At 42.1% G+C, this 25,177-nt stretch overlaps 1 protein-coding gene across 1 annotated transcript; it reads right to left on the bottom strand.

Annotated features, from left to right (window-relative positions):
* Positions 1 to 1,611: 1,611 nt before the first annotated feature.
* COX5A (cytochrome c oxidase subunit 5A) lies at positions 1,612 to 17,747 on the bottom strand. Its single transcript, XM_036104846.2, has 5 exons — positions 17,533 to 17,747; positions 8,709 to 8,825; positions 7,136 to 7,257; positions 4,026 to 4,148; positions 1,612 to 1,778 (listed from the first exon to the last, which is right to left on the bottom strand). The coding sequence occupies exons 1-4, from the start codon at positions 17,636 to 17,638 to the stop codon at positions 4,035 to 4,037; spliced, it is 459 nt and encodes a 152-aa protein (XP_035960739.1). The 5' UTR covers positions 17,639 to 17,747; the 3' UTR covers positions 1,612 to 1,778; positions 4,026 to 4,034.
* Between the last annotated feature and the right edge of the window lie 7,430 nt (positions 17,748 to 25,177).

The following is a 25,177-nucleotide window of genomic DNA, read 5'->3' as shown; positions in this document are numbered from 1 at the left end:
CTGAAATCTGTAAAATGGCCCTCCAAAGAGTTCTCATTCCCTCACTGATTTAGTAATTACACCTAAATAATGTGATTCTCAAAGTCATCTCTTCCCATTTCTATAGCTACCACCCTGATTTAAAATCCTTATTAAGTTATAATTACACCAGATAACTTCCTAAATTGTGATCCTAACTCCAATTTCTTCAGGCTCCAAATCGGTTTCTCCTATTTACTGCTCTATTATCAAGTACCTGGCACAACGCTTGGTATATAGTAGGTATTCAATAAACATGGCGTGAAAACCATCATAGCACTCATTTCTTACCCTTGTAGATAGTTGTAAATCTATGTTCCCTCCTCAGGCCCCTCCTATGATCTTAAGAGCAGCAACCATTTCCATCATTTTGCATTCCTCCTATAAGGTAAGAGCCCATGATACTGACATGGTCCTTTTTCAGCTAGTAATAGTAAATCCTTTAGATCTGGGGAACTGAAAAAGCAGATTTAAAGGTGATTATGTATGCACATAGGGGAACTATCCAAAAAAAAAAAAAAAAAATCCCTCCTCCCCAGTGGCGCAAAGGCCAAACATGTCATATAAAAAATGAAACTACCTTTTAGATAAAGCTGTGGATAAACAAACACCCCCAATCCTTTAGGCTTCAACTTAAATGTCATTTCCTCTCTCACAGTACCCATATGTATGTTCACAGAACTTTAAAAATCTCTGCCATGATGTCCTTATATAGGTGATTCTTCTGTTTACATCCCCCCACCCCATCTCTAGGATTTGGGAGGCAGACCTACGATGACGTCATCTCTAGGGGGAAGCAATCTGAAGAGAATCTGGAGGAAAACAGAGCAGTGTGAATGGGACATTGTATTACATGGAATGAGGAGGGAAAAGAGCTGCCTACAGAGGGGTCAAACCTAAGAACCATACCTATCAGCTACATAATTGAATAAACGTATGTGGCTGTTTTAGTTTATTTACATTTCTACTTCTTAAAAAAGGGGAGGAAGACTTTTTGGTAGGGAACCAGTCTTTAATAAAAGGTTATTTGTGTTGATACCTTACCAAAACTGATTTTACTAACATTTCCTTACTTCGCTTTAAGAGAAAAGACATCTAAACCTCAACCTAATATTAATCCTATTTCCTGACGCTGCAGTCTGAATGACTATACTAGAAGTCACTCAGACCTGGAACCTCTTTCTCCAACAGCTGGTCTCCAATAATATGGGACTCCTAAACTAAGATGGGATTTGTGTATTCTATTAATTCTCTCAAGAAGTAAACCCATTTCTTTAGTGCTTGAAGCACTGAAAATCTATCATATAGATTTTCATATATCAAATACATCACTATTTGATGTCCAAGGCTAATACTGCACTGCTAGAGAAGAACAGGTAGGGAAGGAAAAGGTCACTAAGAGAGAAGCTGGTACCACATAGCACATCCTCAAGACTATCTCAATAACCACTTTTAAATTTATTTCATGTGAGATGGTTTCCAGAGAATTAAGGCAGTTTTCTCAGCACATAGTGGCAACAAAACCATGAAATCAATGGCTCTATGAGGGCTCATTTTCTGCTTTTCAAAGCAAACACATGGAACAATACCTAATTTCAGTTCAAACTCATTTCCCTTTTATTCAAGTCCAAGTTACCATTACATGGTTTGGTACTCAATAAAGGAAAACTTGTTCAAATAAAGTAATATGTTATCATCAGTATTTCCAGGTGATTGTTTACAATCAAGTAGCATTATGAATAAATCCTTGAGAAGCCCATCTGTAAGAGAAAACATGAAGAATTAGCCAGAAAATAAAGGAAAGGTAGAAATCTTATTAAGAATAACCTTCTTTACAGCAACAGCCCAGAGAAATCACTGCCTCTGTGTAGCCTTTTCTGTTCTGACTTAATCCTGCCTATAGCTAACTCACAAGGGTGTAGCTCTGCGGCTTTTTTGTTGTTTATATGCCTAGTACTTACTGGGGTGGTCCTCTTTTCCAATCATAAAAGTGCTGGGGAGTTGCCCTTAAAAAATTTTTTTTTTAAAGAAATACGTCATCGCAGCTAGAATATATCCTAGGTAACAAAGATCTCCTGGACTCCTTGGAATACTACTTGATAAAATAAAAATTAAGCTGAAGTGTTTATAGATATCCTTGTAAGAGTCCACTAAGAAATATGAACCACACACAAGAGCTTCAAAAATATAAGGAGGAAATCTTCTATTCTGAATGCCTAGTTTTCTCACAGAAATCATTAGTACACACATTAAAAAAAACCTTTCATGTATTACGAAGATGAGCTAAATGACTTCAGGGAGGTGGTGGTGGTATGGGGGTGGACAAAGATAAAATCAAGACTCCTGCTCCAGAGCAATCTTTAACCAGGCTCACTGGACCTTTATCTTGTGAGGGATCTGCTATCAGCTCCTTCAATAATTTTGGGTGCACTTTTTTTAAAAAAAATTTTATTTTATTATGTTAACCACCATACATTACATCATTAGTTTTTGATGTAGTGTTCCATGATTCATTGTTTGCGTATAACACCCAGTGCTCCATTCAATACGTGCCCTCGTTAATACCCATCACCAGGCTAACCCATCCCCCCACCCCCCTCCCCTCTAGAACCCTCAGTTTGTTTCTCAGAGTCCACGGTCTCTCATGGTTCGTCTCCCCCTCCAATTTCCCCTTCTTCATTTTTCCCTTCCTAATATCTTCTTCTTCTTTTTTTTAACATATAATGTATTATTTGTTTCAGAGGTACAGGTCTGTGATTCATCAGTCTTACACAATTCACAGCGCTCACCGTAGCACATACCCTCCCCAACGTCCATCACCCAGCTACCCCATTGAGTGCACTTTTATTGAAACCTTTATAAGATAGTTTAGTTCCACTATTTTAAAAATGAATGTCCTCTTACTCTTAGGAAGCAAATCCTCTAAGCCTCATTGTTTAACACTGAGAAATGAATATAGCCTTAGTAAATGCCTACACAGGATGTGTGGCATAGTAAGAGCAATGGACTCTGGGCTGGACTGCCTGGCTTTAAGTGTGGGTTCCAGTACTAGCTATATGACCTTGGACAAGGTGCCTCAGTTTCCTCATTAATAAAATATTAAAATGGGAATAATTATAATAATAGTAACTACCTCAAGGCATGGTTTATGAGGGTTAAATGATTTATAGAGCACTTAAAACAGTGCCTGACATAGAAAGAGTTATATACGCTATATGTCTTTAAATAAAATAAAAACAAGTCACTGCTTGCATATTTTCTGTTTTACAAAGGATTCTCGGGGCGCCTGGGTGGCTCAGTCGTTAGGCATCTGCCTTCGGCTCAGGTCATGATCCTGGAGTCCCAGGATCGAGTCCCACATCGGGCTCCCTGCTCAGCAGGGAGTCTGCTTCTCCCTCTGACCCTCTTCCCTCTCCTGCTCTCTATCTCTCATTCTCTCTCTCAAATAAATAAATAAATAAAAATATATATAAAATCTAAAAAAATACAAAGGATTCTCTGCACACTCCTCACTACCTAGAAAGTCTTGTGGCTGGTTCTATTACCTGCGTTCCCACAGAGAACAGGTATCAAATAAGTTTTTATTATCAGTGAACATTTATTGACTGTTAAATTCTAACGTGGGCACACAAAAATGAATGCATCAAATTAATAAAACCCTGTTAAAATAAACAGATGTATAAAAGCTTATGTGATGAACACCTTGTATGCAGTGGACTACCTTTAGTTTGGGTGAGGTAAAAGGGATGGAATTTTATGTTTGAAATATTTAATATAGATTTTTAAATAAGGAGGCTTCCTCTTGCCTTTACACCAGTAAGAGAACAGTTATAACTAGAAATGACAATTCTAGTTCCTTAAACTTACCATCATTAGTACTCTCTAAATCTTTATGTTCATGGCCTCTAAGGAGGCCATTAAAAGGTCTTACTCTGAGAAATCGAAATGTCATTTACTCCCCGCTCTCTGGATTCATTTCCTGCCTTATTCAGTGGTAAGTTGCTTACCCATGGGGTTTATACTTTGTCAAGGCCCAGTTCCTCTGGAGTGGAGATTCCCAGTTCATTTAAAGTTGGTCTAAGTTCTTGGATGACATAAGGGTAGATTTCCTTATGAGGTCCTGCTTTGTCCTGATGGCAAAGAAAATATTGACATTTAGCTCTCTGAAAAGCTGTCTCTATTAAAAAAATGAACTTGAGAATGCTTTTAATTACATATGCAGAGGTTAGTAGCAGAACACGTCACCTACTTTTAACATATTAGTTCAACAAACAGAACAACTTATGTAGGCACTATTCAAAGTAGGTTTTTAGGCACCTCGAGAATAACTAAGACCGTTAGATTAAATCCAAAAAAAAAACCAAACCAAACCAAACCAAAACATTTTAAAACCTCAAGTTACTAGAAAAGGTGGTGATGACAGAATTTTGTGAAGATAATTAAACATGCCCAGCAGCAACAGGAATAATTAAGTTAACACAAGAAAAGTTTTTAAATCTGCTTCCAATTTGAGATCATAACTGAATTAAGTACTGGTGCTGAATGGATTGATAGCCTACAGAACCCTTAATTATCTTACCCACTGTAGATAAAGTAATGTCACACTTTCCCTCTTACAGACTTGAATTTCTTTCTTATAGACCATGTCCCTTTGTGGAGAGCTATACTTGAAGAATACTTATTCCCAGGGCAAAAGTTTTTTTTTTTTAATTTTTTTTATTCTTATGTTAATCCCCATACATTACATCATTAGTTTTAGATATAGTGTTCCATGATTCATTGTTTGTGCATAACACCCAGTGCTCCATGCAGAACGTGCCCTCCTCAATACCCATCACCAGGCTAACCCATCCTCCTACCCCCCTCCCCTCTAAAACCCTCAGTTTGTTTTTCAGAGTCCATCGTCTCTCATGGTTCTTCAGGGCAAAAGAGTTTTGACAAATACTCACCATAATAATATAATTATACCTATATTTTCACAAGCTTCCTCAGGGACAAATATTAAAAAGTCAAATGGGGGCCCCTGGGTAGCTCAGTCAGTTAAGCGCCTACCTTTGGCTCAGGTCGCAATCCCAGGGCTCTGGGATCAAGCCCCGTGTCAGGCTCCCTGCTCAGCAAGGAGTCTGCTTCTTCTTCTCCCTCTGCTTCTCCCACCCCTACTCGTGCCTCTCTCTCTCTCTCAATTAAATAAGTGAAATCTAAAAAAGTCAAATGGACTAAGAGAGTGCCAAGCTGCTATTCTTCTGCCTTTAACAAATTCTAGGTCTCTTTAATTGCATTTTTTTAAATAAAGATTTTATTTATTTGGCAGAGAGAGAGACAGCGAGAGAGAGAGAACACAAGCAGGGGGAGTGGGAGAGGGAGAAGCAGGCTTCCCGCTGAGCAGGAAGCCTGAAGCGGGGCTCGATCCCACGACCCTGAGATTATGACCTGAGCTGAAATCAAGAGTCAGACGCTCAACCAACTGAGCCACCCAGGCACCCCTTAATTGTATTGTTTTAAATTATAAAATTGTTTAAAATGCAATGTATTCATTTTTCATTACAGAAAAACCAGGAACCATAATCAAAAGAGGAGGATAAGTATATATCCTCCTACATTTTCATCTATGTATTTTTTTTAAATGATTAGTTTTAATAAACCAAGACTTTTTTTAAGATTTTACTTATTTATTTGTCAGAGAGAGAGAGAGCAAAGATTGCAATTGCAATGCACATTTCCTACAGCTATAAGAACTAATTTTAGGTATTTTAACAAGCAGGGGGAGCAGCAGGGGGAGGGAGAAGCAGGCTCCCCGCTGAGCAGGGAGCCCAACGCGGGGCTCGATTCCAGGACCCTGGGATCATGACCTGAGCCGAAGGCAGCCGGTTAACTGACTGAGCCACCCAGGCATCCCTCATCTATGTTTTTTTTTTTTTTTTAATAAAATGGGGTCACACCATAAAAATCGTTTCGTAATTTTCTTCAGTTAATATAGTATGAATTGTTGGGGCGCCTGCCAGTTCAGTCGGTAGAGTATGTGATTTTTTTTTTTTTAAAGATTTTATTTATTTATTTGACACAGAGAGACACAGCAAGAGAGGGAACACAAGCAGGGGAAGTGGGAGAGGGAGAAGCAGTCTTCCCGCAGAGCAGGGAGCTTGATGCGGGGCTCAATCCCAGAACCCTGTGATCATGACCTGAGCCGAAGGCAGATGCTTAACAACTGAGCCACCCAGGCGCCCCGGAGTGTGTGATTCTTGATCACAGGGTCCTGAGTTTGAGCTCCACATTGAGTGTGGAGCCTACTTAAAATTTAAAATAATAATAATAATAATACACTATGAATTGTTTAATGTTGAATACATTTCCACAACATTAATAGATAACCTCTTCTGGGAAGTCCCATCTTTCTTAAACCACTAACAACATTTAACTTCATACACAAAGAGCACAAATAACCTTTGTACATCCTTAATTATTTCCTTAAGATAAATTCTCAAATGGAATTGCTGAACAAAGGGGTATCAAGCAAAAAAAAAAAAAAAAAAATTTTTTTTTTAAGATTTATTCATTTGACAGAGAGAGACACAGCAAGAGAGGGAACACAAGCAGAGGGAGTGGGAGAGGGAGAAGCAGGCTTCCTGCCGAACAGGGAGCCCGATGTGGGGCTCAATCCCAGGACCCTGGGACCATGACCCGAGCCGAAGGCAGACGCTTAATGACTGAGCCACCCAGGTGCCTCTCAAGCAAAAAATTTTTTAAAGATTTTATTTATTTATTTGCCAGAGAGAGAGGGATAGAGCAAGCACGAGCAGGGGGAGTGGCAGAGGGAGAGGGAGAAGCAGACTCCTTGCTGAGCAGGGAGCCCAACTCAGGGCTAGAGCTGAAGGCAGATGCTTAACCGGCTGAGCCACAGGTTGAGGGCCTTGAGGCACCCCTCAAGCATGATTTTTTAAAACCTTGCATAAATTCTGCCAAACTGCTCTCCAGAAAGATTGCAATTGCAATGCACATTTCCTACAGCTATAAGAACTAATTTTAGGTATTTTAACAAATTCAAAAACACAGGATATGCTGATACCTAACAAGAGCCCACCCACATCTGGAACAACTTTAGCAGTGATATTTCACTGACCTTAACAACCTCTAGGATGCGAACTGCACTAGCAAAATCATTTAACCGTCTGCATGCCCGTAAAGCAGCATCAATGATTTTGGGTTCTGGAACCAGATCATAGCCAACGAGCGTGTTCATCCCTGTCAAAATAAAGAGGAGCCATATCAACCTGGAATATCCTCATATAAACTACAATTTAATTATCTACATTTTTACTGAATCATAGACATTTGATCTTGTCTGTCTGAACCTCTATTCTCTTGTCTATAAAATTAAATAAGAGAATCTACTTTTAACAAATTCTAGACAGTAAGATCATAGTGGATCTTCCACAGTGAACTAGTGGAAAGAACTATGCAATAGCATGCAGATTGAAGATAAACAAAACAAAAAACCCCAAAAAACAAAAAGAAAAAAACCACAAGAGTTTTCTTAAATGCTAATACTATTTTCGTATTAGCTGGCTTCTTTTCAAACAAGAGGGTCATTTTCAACTCATATCCTTAACCCTTAGCACAATGTACATACTTTGGTTGCTTTAAAATAGATTTGATTGGAAAATAATCTAAAAACAACCCGAGAAATGCTTAAGGAGAGTTAATGAAGCCCAAATGAGGACATTACGGAGATATAGAGAAGCATTAGTGCACATTCAACCAGAAAATGACTGGGCATGATTACTTTCAGCTCTGCACAAAATGACACATCATAAAATTTAAGATTCTCTTAACGGGAATGCAGAATTACTGTTCTTTTCATTACTGCTACTCAAGATTATTCAGTAAGAATTTTCCTGGTTGAGGCAAAATAAGAGTCATTATTATATTACTGCAGACGAGTCTGAAGCACTTAGGTGTCCTGCTTTTAGTTATTTTAATATAAACAAAAGACACAGTGACTACTATGCTAGAATATAGTCAGAGACTGAACTCCTGGTCTGAGACAAATTACATACACTTAAAATTAGTTATCTACTTGACTAATAGACTGGTTATCATTAATGTTACCTACTCATGTTCAGTGCACATCTGCAAATTAGGAAAAATGACTTCTAGGTTACTTAGACTGAACACTAATTCAGGGCAAGACAAATCATAATTAGAATAAAAATAACAAAAAACCCAAACTAATACCAAGAGTTGGGGGGAGAACCAAATGACTACTTGCTTAACTTATCTAAAAGGTACAAAACTGTTAACTCTTGCTCATATTGATCTATCATTATAGCAGTGGTTTTCAATAGGGTGATTTTGTCCCCCAGCAGACATTTTTGGTTGTCACACCGGGGGTGGGGGTGGGGTGAGATGGTGGTTTGCACCTAGTAGGTTGAAGCCAAGGATGCAGCTAAACATCCTACAATGCAAAGGACAGCCCTGCAACAAAGAATTATCTGGCCCAAAAAGTCAATTGTGCCTGCTTTATAAGAAACACTATGAAGGCTACAAACTTTCCCAACTGCAAGTTGCATGACAATACCTAGTTTACATGAGGCATATTTTCAAAATAGCTGCTTTCAACACAGTAGTGAAAGACTACAAAGTAGTTGCCAATTCTATGCCAAAGTAGACAAATATGCCTATGTTCCAATTACCTTTACGCAATTCCCAGGCATCAATATCTGGCTTGTTGAAGTATGTCACCCAGCGAGCATCAAACTCCTCATCTGTCTCATGTGACCCATGGGAGTAGCAGCGAAGTGACTGGACAGCTACAATGAAGAAAGAACAATGTCTTCAATGTACAGGAAGAAATAATACTTGACATATCCTGTCAATACATTAAGGTTATTTGTTTGCTCTTTTTAAATTGTGTTAAAATATGTACAACATCAAATTTACCATCTTAACCACTTTTAAGTGTACAGCTCAGGGGTGTTAAATATATTCAATGCATTAAATTCTGAATCAACTATATATATCATGGTAGGAAAATTACTCAGCAAGTCAAGTAAAACAAATCTTATGTATTGATATGAAAAAAATCTTAAAAACGAAGCAAAGAAAAGCAAGTAGAACAAAAAGTACTACGCATTTTTTTTTTTTAAGATTTTATTTATTTATTTGTCAGAGAGAGAGAGCACAAGCAGGGGGAGTGGCAGGCAGAGGGAGAAGCAGGCTCCTTGCTGAGCAAGGAGCCCAATGCGGCACTTAGGGGGGCCTGGGTGGCTCACTCGGTTAAGCGTCTGCCTTCGGCTCAGGTCGTGATCCCAGGGTCCTGGGATTGAGCCCCGTGTCGGGCTCCCTGCTCAGCAGGAAGCCTGCTTCTCCCTCTCCCACTCCCCCTGCTTGTGTTCCTGTTCTCGCTATCTCTGTCAAATAAATAAATAAAATATTTAATAAATAAATAAATGAATGAATGAATAAAATCTTAAAAAAAAAAAAAAAAAGGAGCCTGATGCAGGAGTCGATCCCAGGACCCTGTGATCATGACCTGAGCTAAAGAGATGCTTAATCGTAATGATGTAATGTATGGGGATTAACATAACAATAAAAAATTAAAAAAAAAAAAAAGAGATGCTTAATCGACTGAGCCACCCAGGCATCCCATTATGTATGTATGTTCACTTTTTCCCCCTAATGTGTAATGTAGCTTCAAATTATTAAAAGTGGTCATCTTTGGAAGGAAAAACTATTTCTTTATATACTTCCATAATGTCTGAATTTTTATGATAAGCACAGTATTAATTCCTAGTTTAAAAAAAAAATGCCCATTCCAGTTCTTAAGCAAATTTATAAGATGTATTTTTGATAAATTAAAATGAAATCTTATGCTCGCCATTAAATTATATTCCAAAATAAATTACACAACTTGACAAAGCAACAGTAATTTAAAAAATTGTTTGCAATTTTTTATCAGAATTGCAAATTCTGATAAATCCCCTGAGGAAACATACCCTCTCACTTACACCCGATGGAAAAAAACTGCTCTGTAAGATACCTAAGAAGTGATAGTTTTAAATATAACATTATATATAAACAACAACAACACAGGACACACTGGGGAAAGGACAGTCTAATAAATGGTGTTGGGAAAACTGGACAACTACATGCAAAAGAATGAAATGGGACCACTTTCTTACACCATACACAAAAATAAACTCAAATGGAATAAAAACCCAAATGTAAGACTGGAAACCATAAAATTCCTAGAAGAAAACATAGGCAATAAGTTCTTGGACATCAATCTGAGCAATATTTTTTTGGATCTGTCTCCTCAGAGAAGGGCAACAAAAGCAAAGGTAAACAAATGGGATTGTAGAAAACTAAAAAGCTTTTGCACAGTGAAGGAAACCATCAACAAAAGGAAAAGGCGGGGTGCCTGGCTGGCTCAGTCGTTAAGCGTCTGCCTTTGGCTCTGGTCATGGGATCGGCTCGGGTCATGGGATAGAGCCCCTCGTTGGGCTCCCTGCTCAGCGGGAAGCCTGCTTCTCCCCCTCTTACTCCCCCTGCTTGTGTTTCCTCTCTTGCTGTGTCTCTGTCAAATGAATAAATAAAATCTTAAAAAAAGAAAAAGGAAAAGACAACCTACTGAATGGGGGAAAATATCTGCAAATGATAAAACTGGTAAGGGTTTAATATCCAAAATATATAAAGAACTCACACAACTCAGTATCAAAAGAGCAATCCAATTAAAAATGGGCAGAGGACCTGAATAGACATTTCTCCAAAGAAGATATACAAATGGCCAACAGACACATGAAAAGATGCTCAACATCACTAACCATCAAGGAAATGCAAATCAAAATCACTATGAGATATTACCTTATACCTGTCAGAATGGCTATTATCAAAAAGGCAAGAAATAACAAGTGTTGGTGAGGATGTGGCGAAAAGGGAACCCTTGTGCACTGTTGGTGGGAATGCAAACTGGTGCACCCACTATGCAAACAGTATGGAGGTTCCTCAAAATATTAAAAACAGAACTTCCAGGGGCGCCTGGGTGGCTCAGTCGTTAAGCGTCTGCCTTCGGCTCAGGTCATGATCCCAGGGTCCTGGGATCGAGCCCCACATCGGGCTCCCTGCTCAGCGGGAAGCCTGCTTCTCCCTCTCCCACTCCCCCTGCTTGTGTTCCCTCTCTCGCTGCGTCTCTCTCTGTCAAATAAATAAATAAAATTTAAAAAAAACAAAAAAAAAACAGAACTTCCATATGATCCAACAATTTCACTTCTGGGTATTTATCCAGAGAAAACAGGGCGCCTGGGTGGCTCAGTTGGTTAAGCAACTGCCTTCGGCTTAGGTCATGATCCTCAAGTCCCAGGATCGAGTCCTGCATCGGGCTCCCTGCTCAGCAGGGAGTCTGCTTCTCCCTCTGACCCTCCCCCCTCTCATGTGCTCTCTCTCTCAAATAAATAAATAAAATCTTAAAAAAAAAAAAGAAAACAAAAAACACTAATTCAAAAAGATACACGCACCTCTATGTTCATCGCAGCTTTATCTACAATAGCCAAACCGTGGAAGCAAACTAAGTGTCCATAAATAGATAAATGGATAAAGAAGATGTGGTATGTATATATACAATGGAATACTACTTAGCCATAAAAAAAGAATGAAATCTTGCCATTTATGACAACATGGATGGACCTAGAGTATTAGGGTAAGTGAAATGAGCCAGAGAAAGACAAATACCATATGGATTTCACTTGTATATGGAATCTAAAAGATAAACAAACAAAACAAAAAGAGACTCAGATACAGAGAACAACCTGGTGATTGCCAGAGGGAAGGGAGCGTGGGGGGTGCGCAAATAGGGATTAAAAAAAAAAAAGAAAAACAGGACACATTTAGAATTCTGCTCCCTATATGGGGCGGCTGGGTGGCTCACTTGGTTGAACATCTGACTCATGATTTCAGCTCAGGTCATGATCTCAGGGTCCTGGGATGGAGCCCTGAATCCCCTGAGTCCTGTGACCCATGTCTGGCTCCAAGCTCAGCAGGGAGTCGGCTTGAGATTCTCTCCGATTCTCTCCCTCTGCCCCTTCCCCACTCGTGCTCTCTCAAATAAAGAAATAAATCTTTTTTTTTTTAAGATTTTATTTATTTGTCAGAGAGAAAGAGCGCGCACACAAGCAGGGGGGAGTGGCAGGCAGAAGGAGAGGGAGAAGCAGACTCCCCGCTGAGCAAGGAGCCCAATGCAGGACTTGATCCCAGGATCCTGGGAGGGAGGGGAGGGGGGGGAGGAAGGGGAAGGGGGAAAAGGAGGGGGAGGGCAGGGGGAGAGGGAGGAGGAGAAGAAGGAGTCGCATGCCCTACAGACTGTGCCAGCCTGGGACCCTACCCTATACATCCTTAATGCAATAACTGACAGGAGAAAGAGCAGAGAAAAAAGAAAGAAAACAGAAAAAGATGAAAAGGTGAAAGACTAGCAATTCTGGAAATGGACTGTTACTGCTACATCAAGTGGAAAGATTCTCATTTAAATTACCATTTGAGCCTGGAGCCAAATACCTGCCATTAAGTCACAGAGGACCACAACACAAGTTCCAATCTTCCCAGAGACATAAATTATCTCCATCATCCAAGCCCAGAATGAAGAAGAACATGTGTATGAATGGGCTGGAATTGGCCATGCTTTAATTTCTATGACAAGAAAAAATAATGTATCTCTAGACTTCAATGTCTTTTGTAAGTACAAACATTTAATCAAAAGTATGTGGATATTTAATAATGCTTACAAGACTAATATTCACATTTAATATATCAGAAAGTACAGGTCACAACAACCTTCCAACCCACTGTTACCAAAAATTTATAAGCTACCTTTTTCAAAAACTAAAATTATCCTTAGCTTAGGGGTAGGTGGTTGGCTCAGTAGGAAGAGCATGTGACTCTCTGATCTCAGGGACATGAGTTCGAGCCCCACATTGAGTGTAGAGATAAGTAAATAATTTTTTTAGAATACTTAAAGCACAGTATAAAATGTTATCACTTTTTTTTTTTTAAAGATTTTATTTATTTATTTGACAGAGAGATAGAGAGAGAGAACAAGCAGGCAGAGAGGCAGGCAGTGGGAGAGGAAGAAGCAGGCTCCCCACCGAGCAGGGAGCCCCATGCGAGGCTCGATCCCAGGACCCTGGGATCATGACCCGAGCCAAAGGCAGCCGCTTAACTGACTGAGCCACCCAGGCGCCCCGTTATAATCACTTTTGAAGACTGTTTAGTGCTTTCTTTTCTTTTTTTTTCCTAAAGATTTTATTTATTTGTCAGAGAGAGAGAGAGAGCATAAGCAGGGGGAGCGGCAGGCAGAGGGAAAAGCAGGCTCCTGCGGGGCTCGATCCCAGGACCCTGGGATCAATCTGCTGAGCCACCCAGGCATCCCTTTACTGCTTTCTTATCAAGTTAAACACACACCTACCATACCGCCCAATAAATCCACTTCTAAGTGTTTACCCAAGAAAAATGAAATAATATGTATTCCTTCCCCAGAGGTAATTATTACATGTACCTTTTCTACTACCCAGAAAAGTGTTTAATACCCATTTCCTTTAGCTTACTGCTGGGCATGATTTCACTAGATGACTAGCAGCTTTGTTTTGTTTTCTAACCAAAGATAAAGATGACCAGCAACTACAAAATCCTAGGCAAGGAGAATGACGGGTCACCTTCAATAATTTGTTCACTTTCCTTCTGGAAGTCCCAAATTACAAACTGGTTCTATTACCATAAAAACTTTTATGAAACAACTATTTATAATACCAAGCATGCACTGGGAACATACATCCCCCTTCCAGCATGGCAAAATCAGACTCTCCCACATGGTTTAATTGTATTACTAACGGTGGCGCCGGGGTGGCTCAGTTGTTAAGCGTCTGCCTTCAGCTCAGGTCATGATCCCAGGGTCCTGGGATTGAGCCCCACATCGGGCTCCCTGCTCCGCGGGAAGCCTGCTTCTCCCTCTCCCACTTCCCCTGCTTGTGTTCCCTCTCTCACTGTGTCTCTCTCTGTCAAATAAATAAACAAAATCATAAAAATAAAAAAATTGTATTACTAACTTCAGTAAGGGGTAGGAGTAGGATCTATTCTCCTAGCTGTGCACATGCCTATCATATATTTAACATTTTGATTTTTAGGTGAACTATATAGGCATTCTCTTTCTCCCCTACCAACCCAACTTAGCATTTTCACTTAGGTCTGAGGTTTGCAAGGCAAAGTATTTTGAAAACAACAACTCAGTGCTTTCATACAACCTGAAGGTTCCAGAGTAGGGAAAGAGAAGTGTGTGAAAAGGGACATTTCTATAAACTCAATCTAAAAGTTCTTTCTAACACTACTTTTTGGTATTCAGTTAAGCATGCTGTTAAAAAAAAAACAAAACAAAAGGGGTGCCTGGCTGGCTCAGTCAGTTAAGTGTCTGCCTTCGGCTCAGGTCATGATTGCAGGGTCCTGAGATCGAGCCCCCCATCAGGCTCCCTGCTCAGCAGAAAGCCTGCTTCTCCCTCTCCCTCTGCCCCTCCCCCCTGCTCATGCTCTCTCTCACAAATAAACAAATAAAATCTTTTTTTTTTTTTTAAGATTTTATTTATTTATCTGACAGAGAGAGACACAGCGAGAAGGAACACAAGCAGGGGGAGTGGGAGAGGGAGAAGCAGGCTTCCCACGGAACAGGGAGCCTGATGCGGGGCTCGATCCCAGGACCCTGGGATCATGACCTGAGCCGAAGGCAGACAGCTAATGACTGAGCCACCCAGGCATCCCCCAAAAATAAAATCTTTAAAAACAACAACAAACAAACAAAAACCTAACATTCTTAGAAAAATTAATCCCTTTAGTTTAAATTTAGTTAAATCAGATAGCTTTCCACTTAATAACTAATCAGCTCGGATAAAGCCCCCCAAATGAACATTTTGGTGTTGGTAATTCTAGGAGAAAGGGAAAGAAATGAATAATGCAGAGGGCACATGAACAAGCTCAAAGGAAGGATGGCTGAAGTGCAAGCCTGAAGAGCAGCCATGGACTTTGGGGCCCAAAGTCTGGAAATCTAGAAGTATAGGAGTAGTGCAGAAAAGAAGGTTGGAAGGTGATTAGAAAGTGCTACCTAAATTCAGCCCTATGGCAAGAAAGGGAAAGAGGGAACTTCTCCCATTCTTCCTGGGTTATCAGGGTTAGGATGTAGGCGCCAGGATTGTTTAAGTTTAAAGGGTTGACTAAAGAATTTAACCACTATTTTAAAATATTTTACATCAGCAGTTATTGGAAAACAATGTTTCAAGTTGGAGGCTTCTGGAATTTGGGTTGTCACTTAACTAGAGCCAACTTGAGGCCCCTCAAGTTAACCCCTCCAGAGTTCTCCCTGTCTTTTTTTAAAGATTTTGTTTATTTATTTGACAGAAAGAAAGAGAGCACAAGCAGGGGGAACAGCAGGCAGAGGGAGAAGCAGGCTCCCCGCTGAGCAGGGAGCCTGATTCAGGACTTGATCACAGGGATCATGACCTGAGATGAAGGCAGACGCTTAACCAGCTGAACCACCCAGGTGCCCCTCAAAGCTCTCTTTCAAGGATACTCATTTGGCCTTGAATAGCCTCATCCAAAAAATTTTATTCTTTTTGACTTTCAATTTATAAAACCTGTTCAGTTTTATATGGATAACAAATCCTAACCTGTAATTTGCAAAAATGAAATCTATAATTTCATATATATATATATATAATAGATAAATTATATATAGTATAATATATATATATTATATATATACTATAATAAAGCAAATACATATATAAACATTTGTGCCAGGCAAGATGCTAAGAGTTACATTATTTCATTTAAGCCTCACAACTACCAAAGATCCTGATTTTAGAGATAAGGCAACTGAGTTTTAGTGTTAATTAACATGTCCAAGGTCACACAACTAGAAAGTAGCTGACATAAACGTAACCAACACTACCTCCTTGTAGCAAATATTTACGTCTATGGTACAAACACCTGAAATAAAGATTTTTGTTTATAAATTATACCCAAGAGTGGGAATAGAACACCTAGGAGATAAACCAACATGTTCAAACTCATTAAGAGGAATCCCCTTAATCTACAGTGTGCCAAAATTCTCTGCCTTTTCCCCAGCCTGCCACAAAATGTAGCAATGCTTTTGAAGAGGTCAGAAGAAAACTCCCCAAAAGGTATCTATATGAAAAAATTGTAGTACTTTAGCATTTTAGATAAGGAAAAAAACAAAAAAACATAAAATTTGACAAACATCAGGATGGCCCAAAAATAACTAAAGCTAAGAAACTGAAAATAGTTCCACCACTAGTAAAGGAATCAGTCTCCCAAGACTGGCCTCAATTTCCTCCTTTATAAAATAAGACCGTCTTCACGAAGGGCATGCCAGCCTTATTGTTCTACGATAAATGAATGAAGAGAAACACATTTCTTAGGTTCTGAAGGGTCTAGTTACAACACTCAAGAGACAAGAGAACAACCTTATTTTGAGTTTGCGTTCATACGTTTTAAATCTGCATGCTTAGGGCCTAAATTTCACATTGCAGCATATACTACCATCATGGACCAAGATCAAAGTGCAGTTACACTAACTAAAGGTACAGTGCTGGAAACAAAATCTCCCCAAACACACAGGGGGAAGGCACAGTAAGAAAGAGGAAGCAGCAGCACAACTCATACTCCAGCAGTCAGGTTTCTGACCGGAAGCAAAAAATAAAATAAAATAAAGCTTCCCTTAGGTCTGTAGAACCCAGTATTCCTAAGTGTGTGGGACCCAATTTTCGGAAGTTATATTCTTATTCTAAGACCTATCAATATTCAGGCTCTCTTCCAGACCTCAGGAAACAATCATACATGGAGATCTATCGTAAAAATGGAAGGATTGGAACGTGGCACAGCAGTCTCTAAAACGACAGAACGATCGGTCTTTGAAGGTGACATACAAAACGCTGAGAAAGGCCTGATAAAAAAGTATACTGTGTCCCACAAGGAAGCATTTGGTGTCCGCAGAAGACACTATGGGTGTCCAGGTCTCCGGAAGGGCCACCCCTGCCCCTACACCGATCGCGACGCGCCGGGCGGCTCAATGTCACCTTCGCCGACGCGCTGTAGGCCGGCGGCGGACACTCCCAGTCAGGTTGCTGCAGGGGTCAGCGCCGGGGCACGGTCACGGCCCGGGGACCGAAGGGGGTCCAGTGGGCGCGGGAGGCGCGCTGCGCCCCTTCCCTGGGGCCCACAGCAGGTCCACACCTGATCGGTCCGCGGTGCCCGCACCAGGAAGCCGCTGGCGGAGGACCCGGGGGCCGCGTCTTCGAGTCCCCCATAAGTGGAGGTGGCGGGGAGGGCGGCCGGCGGTCACCAGGTTCGTCCGCCCGCCCGCAGGGCAGGGGCTAGGCCGCGGGGCAAGCCTGCCCTCGAGTGGCGGCGGGGGACCAGGTCACCGCAAGGACACGCGGGCGCTAGCAGTGGCGGCGGGGGCCTTACCGGCGGCGGGGCCGGGGACCGGGGTTGAGTACAGGAGGCCTCGAGGGCTGGCACGGGCGGCTGCGGCTGTGGCTACAGCGCAACGGCGGAGAGCGGCGCCGAGCATGACGGCGATGGCTGCGCGCAGTCCAAGGCTGAAGAGAAGCCGGGTGTGAACTCACGGGCCGCTCCGGAGCTCGCGGGGGCCGGACTCACGCATCGACGCACGGCGGGCGGAGCGTGAGGTCCCGCCCACTGCGGCGCTCGCGCCTTGGCGGGCGTGGGCACCACGCGGACGCTGGCGGGCTACGGCGGCGCGCTAAGGACAAACCATTTCCACGCTGTGCCCGCCCCACCCCGTCCCGCCCCACCCAGTGTCTGGTTGAGGCCTCCGTGGAGCCGGGGTGTAAAGTCAGTGAACTTCCCCGCGGGGCACGGTATAGTGGTTCAAGTCCGGCTCGAGAAACGATTCCATCAACCCAAGATGGGAGGAATAAGGGGCTCCTGGCGGGCTCAGTCGGTAAAGCAGGCGACCGTTGATCTCGGGGTTGGAGCCCCACCTTGGTCTTAGAGATTATTAAGGAAATAAAGAGATTTAAATGGGAGTGTTAACAAAGATAGCAACGACAAGTTATAATAAAAAATACCTTCTTTGTTTAACCTCTTCCTTTCCCTGTTGGAGCCTAAAATAAGAAAATGGGTGGGTGCCTGGGTGGCTCAGTTGGTTAAGCAACTGCCTTTCGCTCAGGTCATGATCCTGGAGTCACAGGATCGAGTCCCGCATCGGGCTCACCGCTCAGCAGGGAGTCTGCTTCTCCCTCTGACCCTACCCCTTCTCATGCGTGCTCTCTCTCTCATTCTCTGTCTCTCAAATAAATAGATAAAATCTTTAAAAAAAAGAAAAAAAAGAAAATGGGGAAAAACACAACTGCGTACTTGTCAGGGATCTTATTAGTAACTATTCTTAGATCACAAATCCGCAAGCATTAACAAATGAGTTCAGCCACTTCACTCTACAGATAAGGAAACAGGCTCAGAAAGCAGGCTGCTTGCTGGCAATCAAGGCTCTCAAATCCTCAGTTCTGAGGACTTACCTGGATATTTGTCGTATGCCGACTTATGATTTCAAATCCATGTTTTGAAAGCTTGTTTTGGACAAAGTTGTCCGTGGCTTGAATTTGTTTAGAATAACTTATTTTAATGAAATTGCTTTGAAGTTGGATATTAAGATTTTCTAATGGAACAGTTGCATCTGGAGCAGAAAAGACCCTTAGGTCGTTGGCAGCATAGTAAGGGCAGTGGTGTCTATCACGTGATGGACTTTTAAACTTTATAAAGAATTTGTGAGGACTTACCAAGAGCATCCCGTCTGGACAAGACTACCCTTTGCTGTTCTCGGAAGAACTTGAGACACTTGCTCCTGCCATGGCCAGGCTGGCTGCTCTTGGTTGGCAATGGTATTAAACCACACAGCAGTCTCACGTAGGAACATCTGTTCCTGCCTTGGCAAGGCTACTCCTTGTACGTAGTGGCACAAACCATGTGATGTTCCCTGGAGTAATAACCTTTAAAACACCCTACTTTGCTTACCAACACCAGTGCCTTGGCCTGCTTACTCTGTGCCCCAATAGTGAGGGATCTAGGCAGGCAGCTGATACCCAGCTTTTAGTTGGAAGGACTGACTCTACCAAGAACCAATTGGTAGAAAGATACACTGCAACTAAATTTGGACTTTATTTCTTTCATCACTTTGTCTGGAATAGTAGTGTAATAAATCTGTCACTGGTTTAGAGTATGTTATTTTTTATTGGCTCCATAAGAGACATTATCCTGAATGCTACTGGCTTGTGAAATATTATTATAAATTATAATTAACACAGTGAACCTGTGTTAAGTAAATTATTGGCAAAAACAATCTCAGTCTGAGCATAATTTGCCTCAAATAAAATAGTATTTCTGGCCAGATGCCTGCCCCAGTCCCTACAGGAGGGCTCCTGTAGCAGACTGCTCTGAAATGGGGTTGATCACATTCCAAGGCTCTTAACATCTAATCTGGCCTTATTAACTACATCCTGATTTTGAGCTCCTGGGCAGTGGGGCCACTTCCCCAGTCCTGAATTACCACACTGCCACCCAGAGTTAATGAGATAGTCTCTTGTCTTGGTATCCTTCATTCTCTATCCCTGGACTCACTGAGGAAAGAAAAAATGGACATTCAGTCTCCTCTTCCTCACTCCAGGCCCTTTCTCCTGGGTGTGAGCATCTGCCTTTCTCTTTTCCCTCCCTAGCAGTGTGGCTTTAGGGGGTATGATCCTGGCTGGCAAAAGGGTAAAAAAGCTTTTCTTTTCAAAGCACCTGCTCTCACCTTCTCCCACCAGCCAAACCAAAGGACACTTGGAGAAGCTTTAACCTCATTACATTTCAATTAGTATTCATCAAATCAAGAGCTGGAAGCTCAGGATGAGGTCAGGGCTCCCATAATTAAGAAAGTACTAGATGGGGTATATTGCACCTGAATCCCAACTGGTCTCTCCACTTTGCCTCCAGTTCCTTAGATTGGCTACTAGAGTGTTATTTAATACAATTAGGGCTATAATTTATTATGTGTCACTGCATGCTGCAAACTATTTTTTTATTTATATTTTTTTAAAATAAATCCTACCACCAACATGGGACTCAAACCTACAACTCCAAGATCAAGAGTCACATGCTCATGTCCACAATAGCCAAACTATGGAAAGAGCCTAGATGTCCATCAACAGATGAATGGATAAAGAAGATGTGATATACACACACACACACACACACACACACACACACACACACACACCATGGAATATTATGCAGCCATCAAAAAATGAAATCTTGCCATTTGTAATGACGTGAATGGAACTAGAGAGTATTACGCTAAGCAAAATATGTCAATCAGAGAAAGACAATTATCATATGATCTCCCTGACATGTGGAATTTGAGAAATAAGGCAGAGGATCATATGGGAAGGGAGAGAAAAATTAAACAAGACAAAACCAGAGGAGACAAACGATAAAAGACTCTTAATCTCAGGAAATAAACTGAGGGTGCTGGAGTGGAGAGGGGTGGGAGGGATGGGGTGGCTGGGTGATGGATATTGAGGAGGTGTGTGCTATGGTGAGCACTGTGAATTGTGTAAGACTGATGAATCACAGACCTGTACCCCTGAAACAAATAATACATTATATGTTAATAAAAAAAAAAAGTCACATGCTCTACCGACTGAGCCAGCCAGGCGCCCCTGCAAACTATTATCCCATCTAAGCCTCATAACAGCCTTGTGAGAGAAGTATTTATCCCTGTTTTACGGATAAAGGAATAGACTCAAAGGGCACTTGCCCAAGAATCACACAGCTAATCGATTCTTAGATTTGAGACCAGGTTTGCTTGATTCCAGAAATTGTGGGTTTTTGCCCCACCACCCCCAAAGATAGGCTTTGATAGCTTCTCAGTGAATTCCAAAGCCCCTGCTACCTTGGGGGCAGTTCTCAGCCCTCATCACCAGTATTCGTTTTCTGTTGCTGCATAACAAGTTACCACAAACTAAGCAGTTTAAAACAATTCCCATTTATTATTTCCCAATTTCTGTAGGTCAGAAGTCCAGGCATGGCATGATTGGTTCTCTGTTCAGGGTTTCACAAGACCGAAATCAAGATGTCAGTCAGGTCTGAGGTCTCATCTGGAAATCAGAGTCCTCTCCTTTGCTTGTTCAGGTGGTCGACAGAATTCGGTTCCTCACAGTTGTAGGACTGAGTGCCCTTTTTTTTTTCCTGCTGTTAGCCAGGAGCCACTCAGCTCTTACCACATGGCCCCTCCATAGGCCCTCTCACAGTACCTCAGCTTACCTCTTTTAAAGACCTCATCTGATTAGGTCAGGCACATCCAGAGAAACCTTTCTTTTTTTTTTTTTTTTAAGATTTTATTTATTTATTTGACAGAGACAGCGAGAGCAGGAACACAAGCAGGAGGAGTGGGAGAGGGAGGCAGGCTTCCCACTGAGCAGGGAGCCCGATGTGGGACGCGATCCCAGGACTCTGGGATCATGACCTGAGCCGAAGGCAGCCGCTTAACGACTGAGCCACCCAGGCGCCCCGAAACCTTTCTTTTGATTAACTCAAAGTAAACAGGTAAGTAGCCTCATCTTGGAAATAATATCCCATCAGATTCACAGATTCTATCCCAATTATACAAGGTATGTACACCAGCAGGGACGAATCTTAGGGGGTGTCTTTGAATTCAACCTACCACACCACTTAGGTGGGGGGGGGGCTGCTCCTTCCCAAGTTTGCCCCCAGCTGGGTCCCCAGACTCCAGTCCATTCTGTTGCTTCTGGTGGGTGCACCTTCCCAGAACAGTTGAGGCTAGACATCCTGGCTCTTGCCCAAGGCCATCAGGGTCTTTGGTCTCTTCCTATCATTGTCTCCCCTGAAATCCTTTTCTGTCCCTCTGGAGGAGCAGCCGCTGGGCTCCTGATGCCTCAGGAATGTCATAGCCACCAACTGATGTGCCCATCAGCTTCTGCTGCAGCCCAGAGCCTTCATCCTGGAAGAGCTGTAATGAGGCCCTTCTGATGTGTGCAGAGGGGACAAATGATGGTACTGAGGAACTTGTGAAGATAAAGGCACTGTTCCACCCTGGGAATTTCTAGTAAAGGGAAGGTCACAGTCCAGAAAAGCTCTTATTTTCTCCAGTGGGAATGAAGTGTGTACTGGGAAAAAGTGAATGCTGCCTGTCCAGGCTGAAGTCGCCCTTGAGACCAGTAGTCTGACTGATCCTACATTGCCTCCCTTTCCTTAGGCCCTCCTTGAGCACCTCCAGTGATGAGGATTCCACTGCTAGGGGGATGGGGTGAATGAGAGAAGGCACCTGAGAAAATGACGTTCTTGCTGCTACTGAATTATCGCTCTGCCACATACCCTTAGACAGGTTACTTCACTTCCTTGAGCCACTTTCCTCATCTATAAAATGAGAATAATAATGGAAACTACCCAATAGGTTATAGGGCAGATTTCATAAGATTCCATGTAGTGCATGGAAAACATGGTCCTGGCAGGCATACGGTTAGGTCTCAATAAATGGTGACCAGAAAAAGCATTTTCCTGGGGCGCCTGGGTGGCTCAGTTGGTTAAGCATCTGCCTTCGGCTCAGGTCATGATCCCAAGGTCCTGGGATTGAGCCCCACATTGGGCTCCTTGCTCCATGGGGAGCCTGCTTCTCCTTCTCCCTCTGCTGCTCCCCCTGCTTGTGCTCTCTCTCACTCTCTCTTTCTCTCTTAAATAAAATATTTTTTAAAAAGGTATTTTGCTGTTGTAAAATTATAGTTCTTTTCCCATGGCAGGGCAGCTTGTGATACGGGGGACAAGGCATGGAGGTGATATGGATAAATACACCACCTTGGTTGCCTGAGAATCAGGGAGAAGGGGTGGTAGAAGGAAGCAGCCTTCAAAAGTAATCCTGTGGGGCTACCATTAGGAGGCTGGCTTTCTTTCTTTCTTTCTTTCTTTATTTATTTATTTATTTATTTAGATTTTATTTATTTGTCAGAGAGAGAGAGAGAGACAGAGCACAAGCAGGGGGAGTGGCAGGCAGAGGGAGAAGCAGACTCCCCACTGAGCAAGGAACCTGATGTGGGACTCAATCCCAGGACCCTGGGATCATGACTTGAGCCAAAGGCAGACGCTTCACTGACTGAGCCACCCAGTCATCCCCATTAGGAGGCTTTAATGATCCTTTTTCACAGTGTAGTTACTTATTTCTACTAAGTAATTTCCTAAAATATTTCTTTTTTTTTTAAAGATTTTATTTATTTATTTGACAGAGAGACACAGTGAGAGAGGGAACACAGGCAGGGGGAGTGGGGGAGGGAGAAGCAGGCTTCCCGCTGAGCAGGGAGCCCGATGTGGGGCTCGATCCCAGGACCCTGGGATCATGACTTGAACTGAAGGCAGACGCCTAACGATTGAGGTACCCACGTGCCCCTAAAATATTACTTTTTAATTAGAAAATCATTAAAAGATATAAATTTTATTGAGATATGACTTACATACTATAAGATCCCCCTTTTTAAAATTTTTATTGTTATGTTAATCACCACACATTACATCATCAGTTTTAGATGTAGTGTTCCATGATTCATTGTTTGTGCATAACACCCAGTGCTCCATGCAGAACGTGCCCTCCTTAATACCCATCACCAGGCTAACCCATCCTCCCACCCCCCTCCCCTCTAGAACCCTCAGTTTGTTTTTCAGAGTCCATCGTCTCTCGTGGTTCGTCTCCCCCTCCGATTTCCCCCCCTTCATTCTTCCCCTCCTGCTATCTTTTTTTTTTTCTCTTAACATATATTGCATTATTTGTTTCAGAGGTACAGATCTGAGATTCAACAGTCTCGCACAATTCACAGCGCTTACCAGAGCACATACCCTCCCCAGTGTCTATCACCCAGTCACCCCATCCCTCCCACCCCACCCCCCACTCCAGCAACCCTCAGTTTGTTTCCTGAGATTAAGATTTCCTCATATCAGTGAGGTCATATGATACATGTCTTTCTCTGTTTGACTTATTTCGCTCAGCATAATACCCTCCAGTTCCATCCACGTCATTGCAAATGGCAAGATCTTATTCCTTTTGATGGCTGCATAATATTCCATTGTATATATATACCACATAAGATCCCCCCTTTTGAAGTGCACAGTTCAGTTGTAATATATTCACTCTGATGTGTAATCACTATCACTAATTCCAGAATATTTTCATCACCCCAAAAAGAATCTCTCTACCCAATGGCACCCACCAACTGTATCCTAAACAACTACTAATCTGCCTTCTGTCTCTGTGGATTTGCCTATTCTGGACATGTCATATAAATAGAATCATACAATATGTGGTTTTTTTTGTGTCTGGTATCTTTCACTTAGCATAATGTTTTCAAGGTTCATCCATGTTGTAGCATGAATCAGTACCTCATTCTTTTTTATGGCAGACTTATACTCCATTATATGGATATACCACATTTTGTTTACCCATTCATGAGTTTATGGACATTTGAGTTGTTTCCATGTTTTGGCTGTTAGGAATAAGGCTGCTATGAACATTGTGTACATGTTTTCGTATGGACGTATATTTTCAGTTCTTTTGGGTATACCTGTAGGAGTATCATATGGGCCAAATGGTAACTCTATGTTTAACTCTTTGAAGAATTGCCAAATTATTCCAAAGCAGCCTCTACCACTTTGCATTCCTGCCAGCAACATAATGCAGGTTGCAGTTTTTCCACATCCTTATACCTTTTTATTTTTTTAAAAAAGAAAGCGAAGTCTTTGTAGCTGATTGAGCTGGAACCCACACCCTCAGTTTCCTTTCTGGAAGCAGGCCCAGGGCAGGGAAACTCTGTGCTCTGAGTCTATTAGCTGCCCATCCCCCTCCGCCTCCCAGCTCCTGGAGCCCAGTCTCTCTTTCCCAGAACCACCTCTAGGGGGCAGCTCACAGTAGTTCTTTAACAGTTAAGTTTTCTCTCCAGAAAAGGGTTCAAGTTGGCTGAAGGGAAAGAGAAGGGGATTTAATTTTATGTCTCTTCTACCAGTCTGAGTGCTGTTCTCTATATTTTAGCTCAGTGAATAGTCAACCCTGATTAAC

The sequence above is a fragment of the Halichoerus grypus genome, chromosome 8, assembly GCF_964656455.1.
Source record: "Halichoerus grypus chromosome 8, mHalGry1.hap1.1, whole genome shotgun sequence".
Lineage (NCBI taxonomy): Eukaryota > Metazoa > Chordata > Mammalia > Carnivora > Phocidae > Halichoerus > Halichoerus grypus.
The sequence above is the reverse complement of the archived record's forward strand: the minus strand, read 5'-3'. Positions and strand labels throughout refer to the sequence as shown.

Coding starts and splice junctions, on each gene's coding strand:
- COX5A (XM_036104846.2), bottom strand. CDS start 17,638: ATGCTCGGCGCCGCTCTCCGCCGTTGCGCTGTAGCCACAGCCGCAGCC. Junction 8,826..17,532: donor GGTCCCCGGCCCCGCCGCCG/GTAAGGCCCCCG, acceptor TCTTCATTGTAG/CTGTCCAGTCACTTCGCTGC. Junction 7,258..8,708: donor TGCCTGGGAATTGCGTAAAG/GTAATTGGAACA, acceptor TTATTTTGACAG/GGATGAACACGCTCGTTGGC.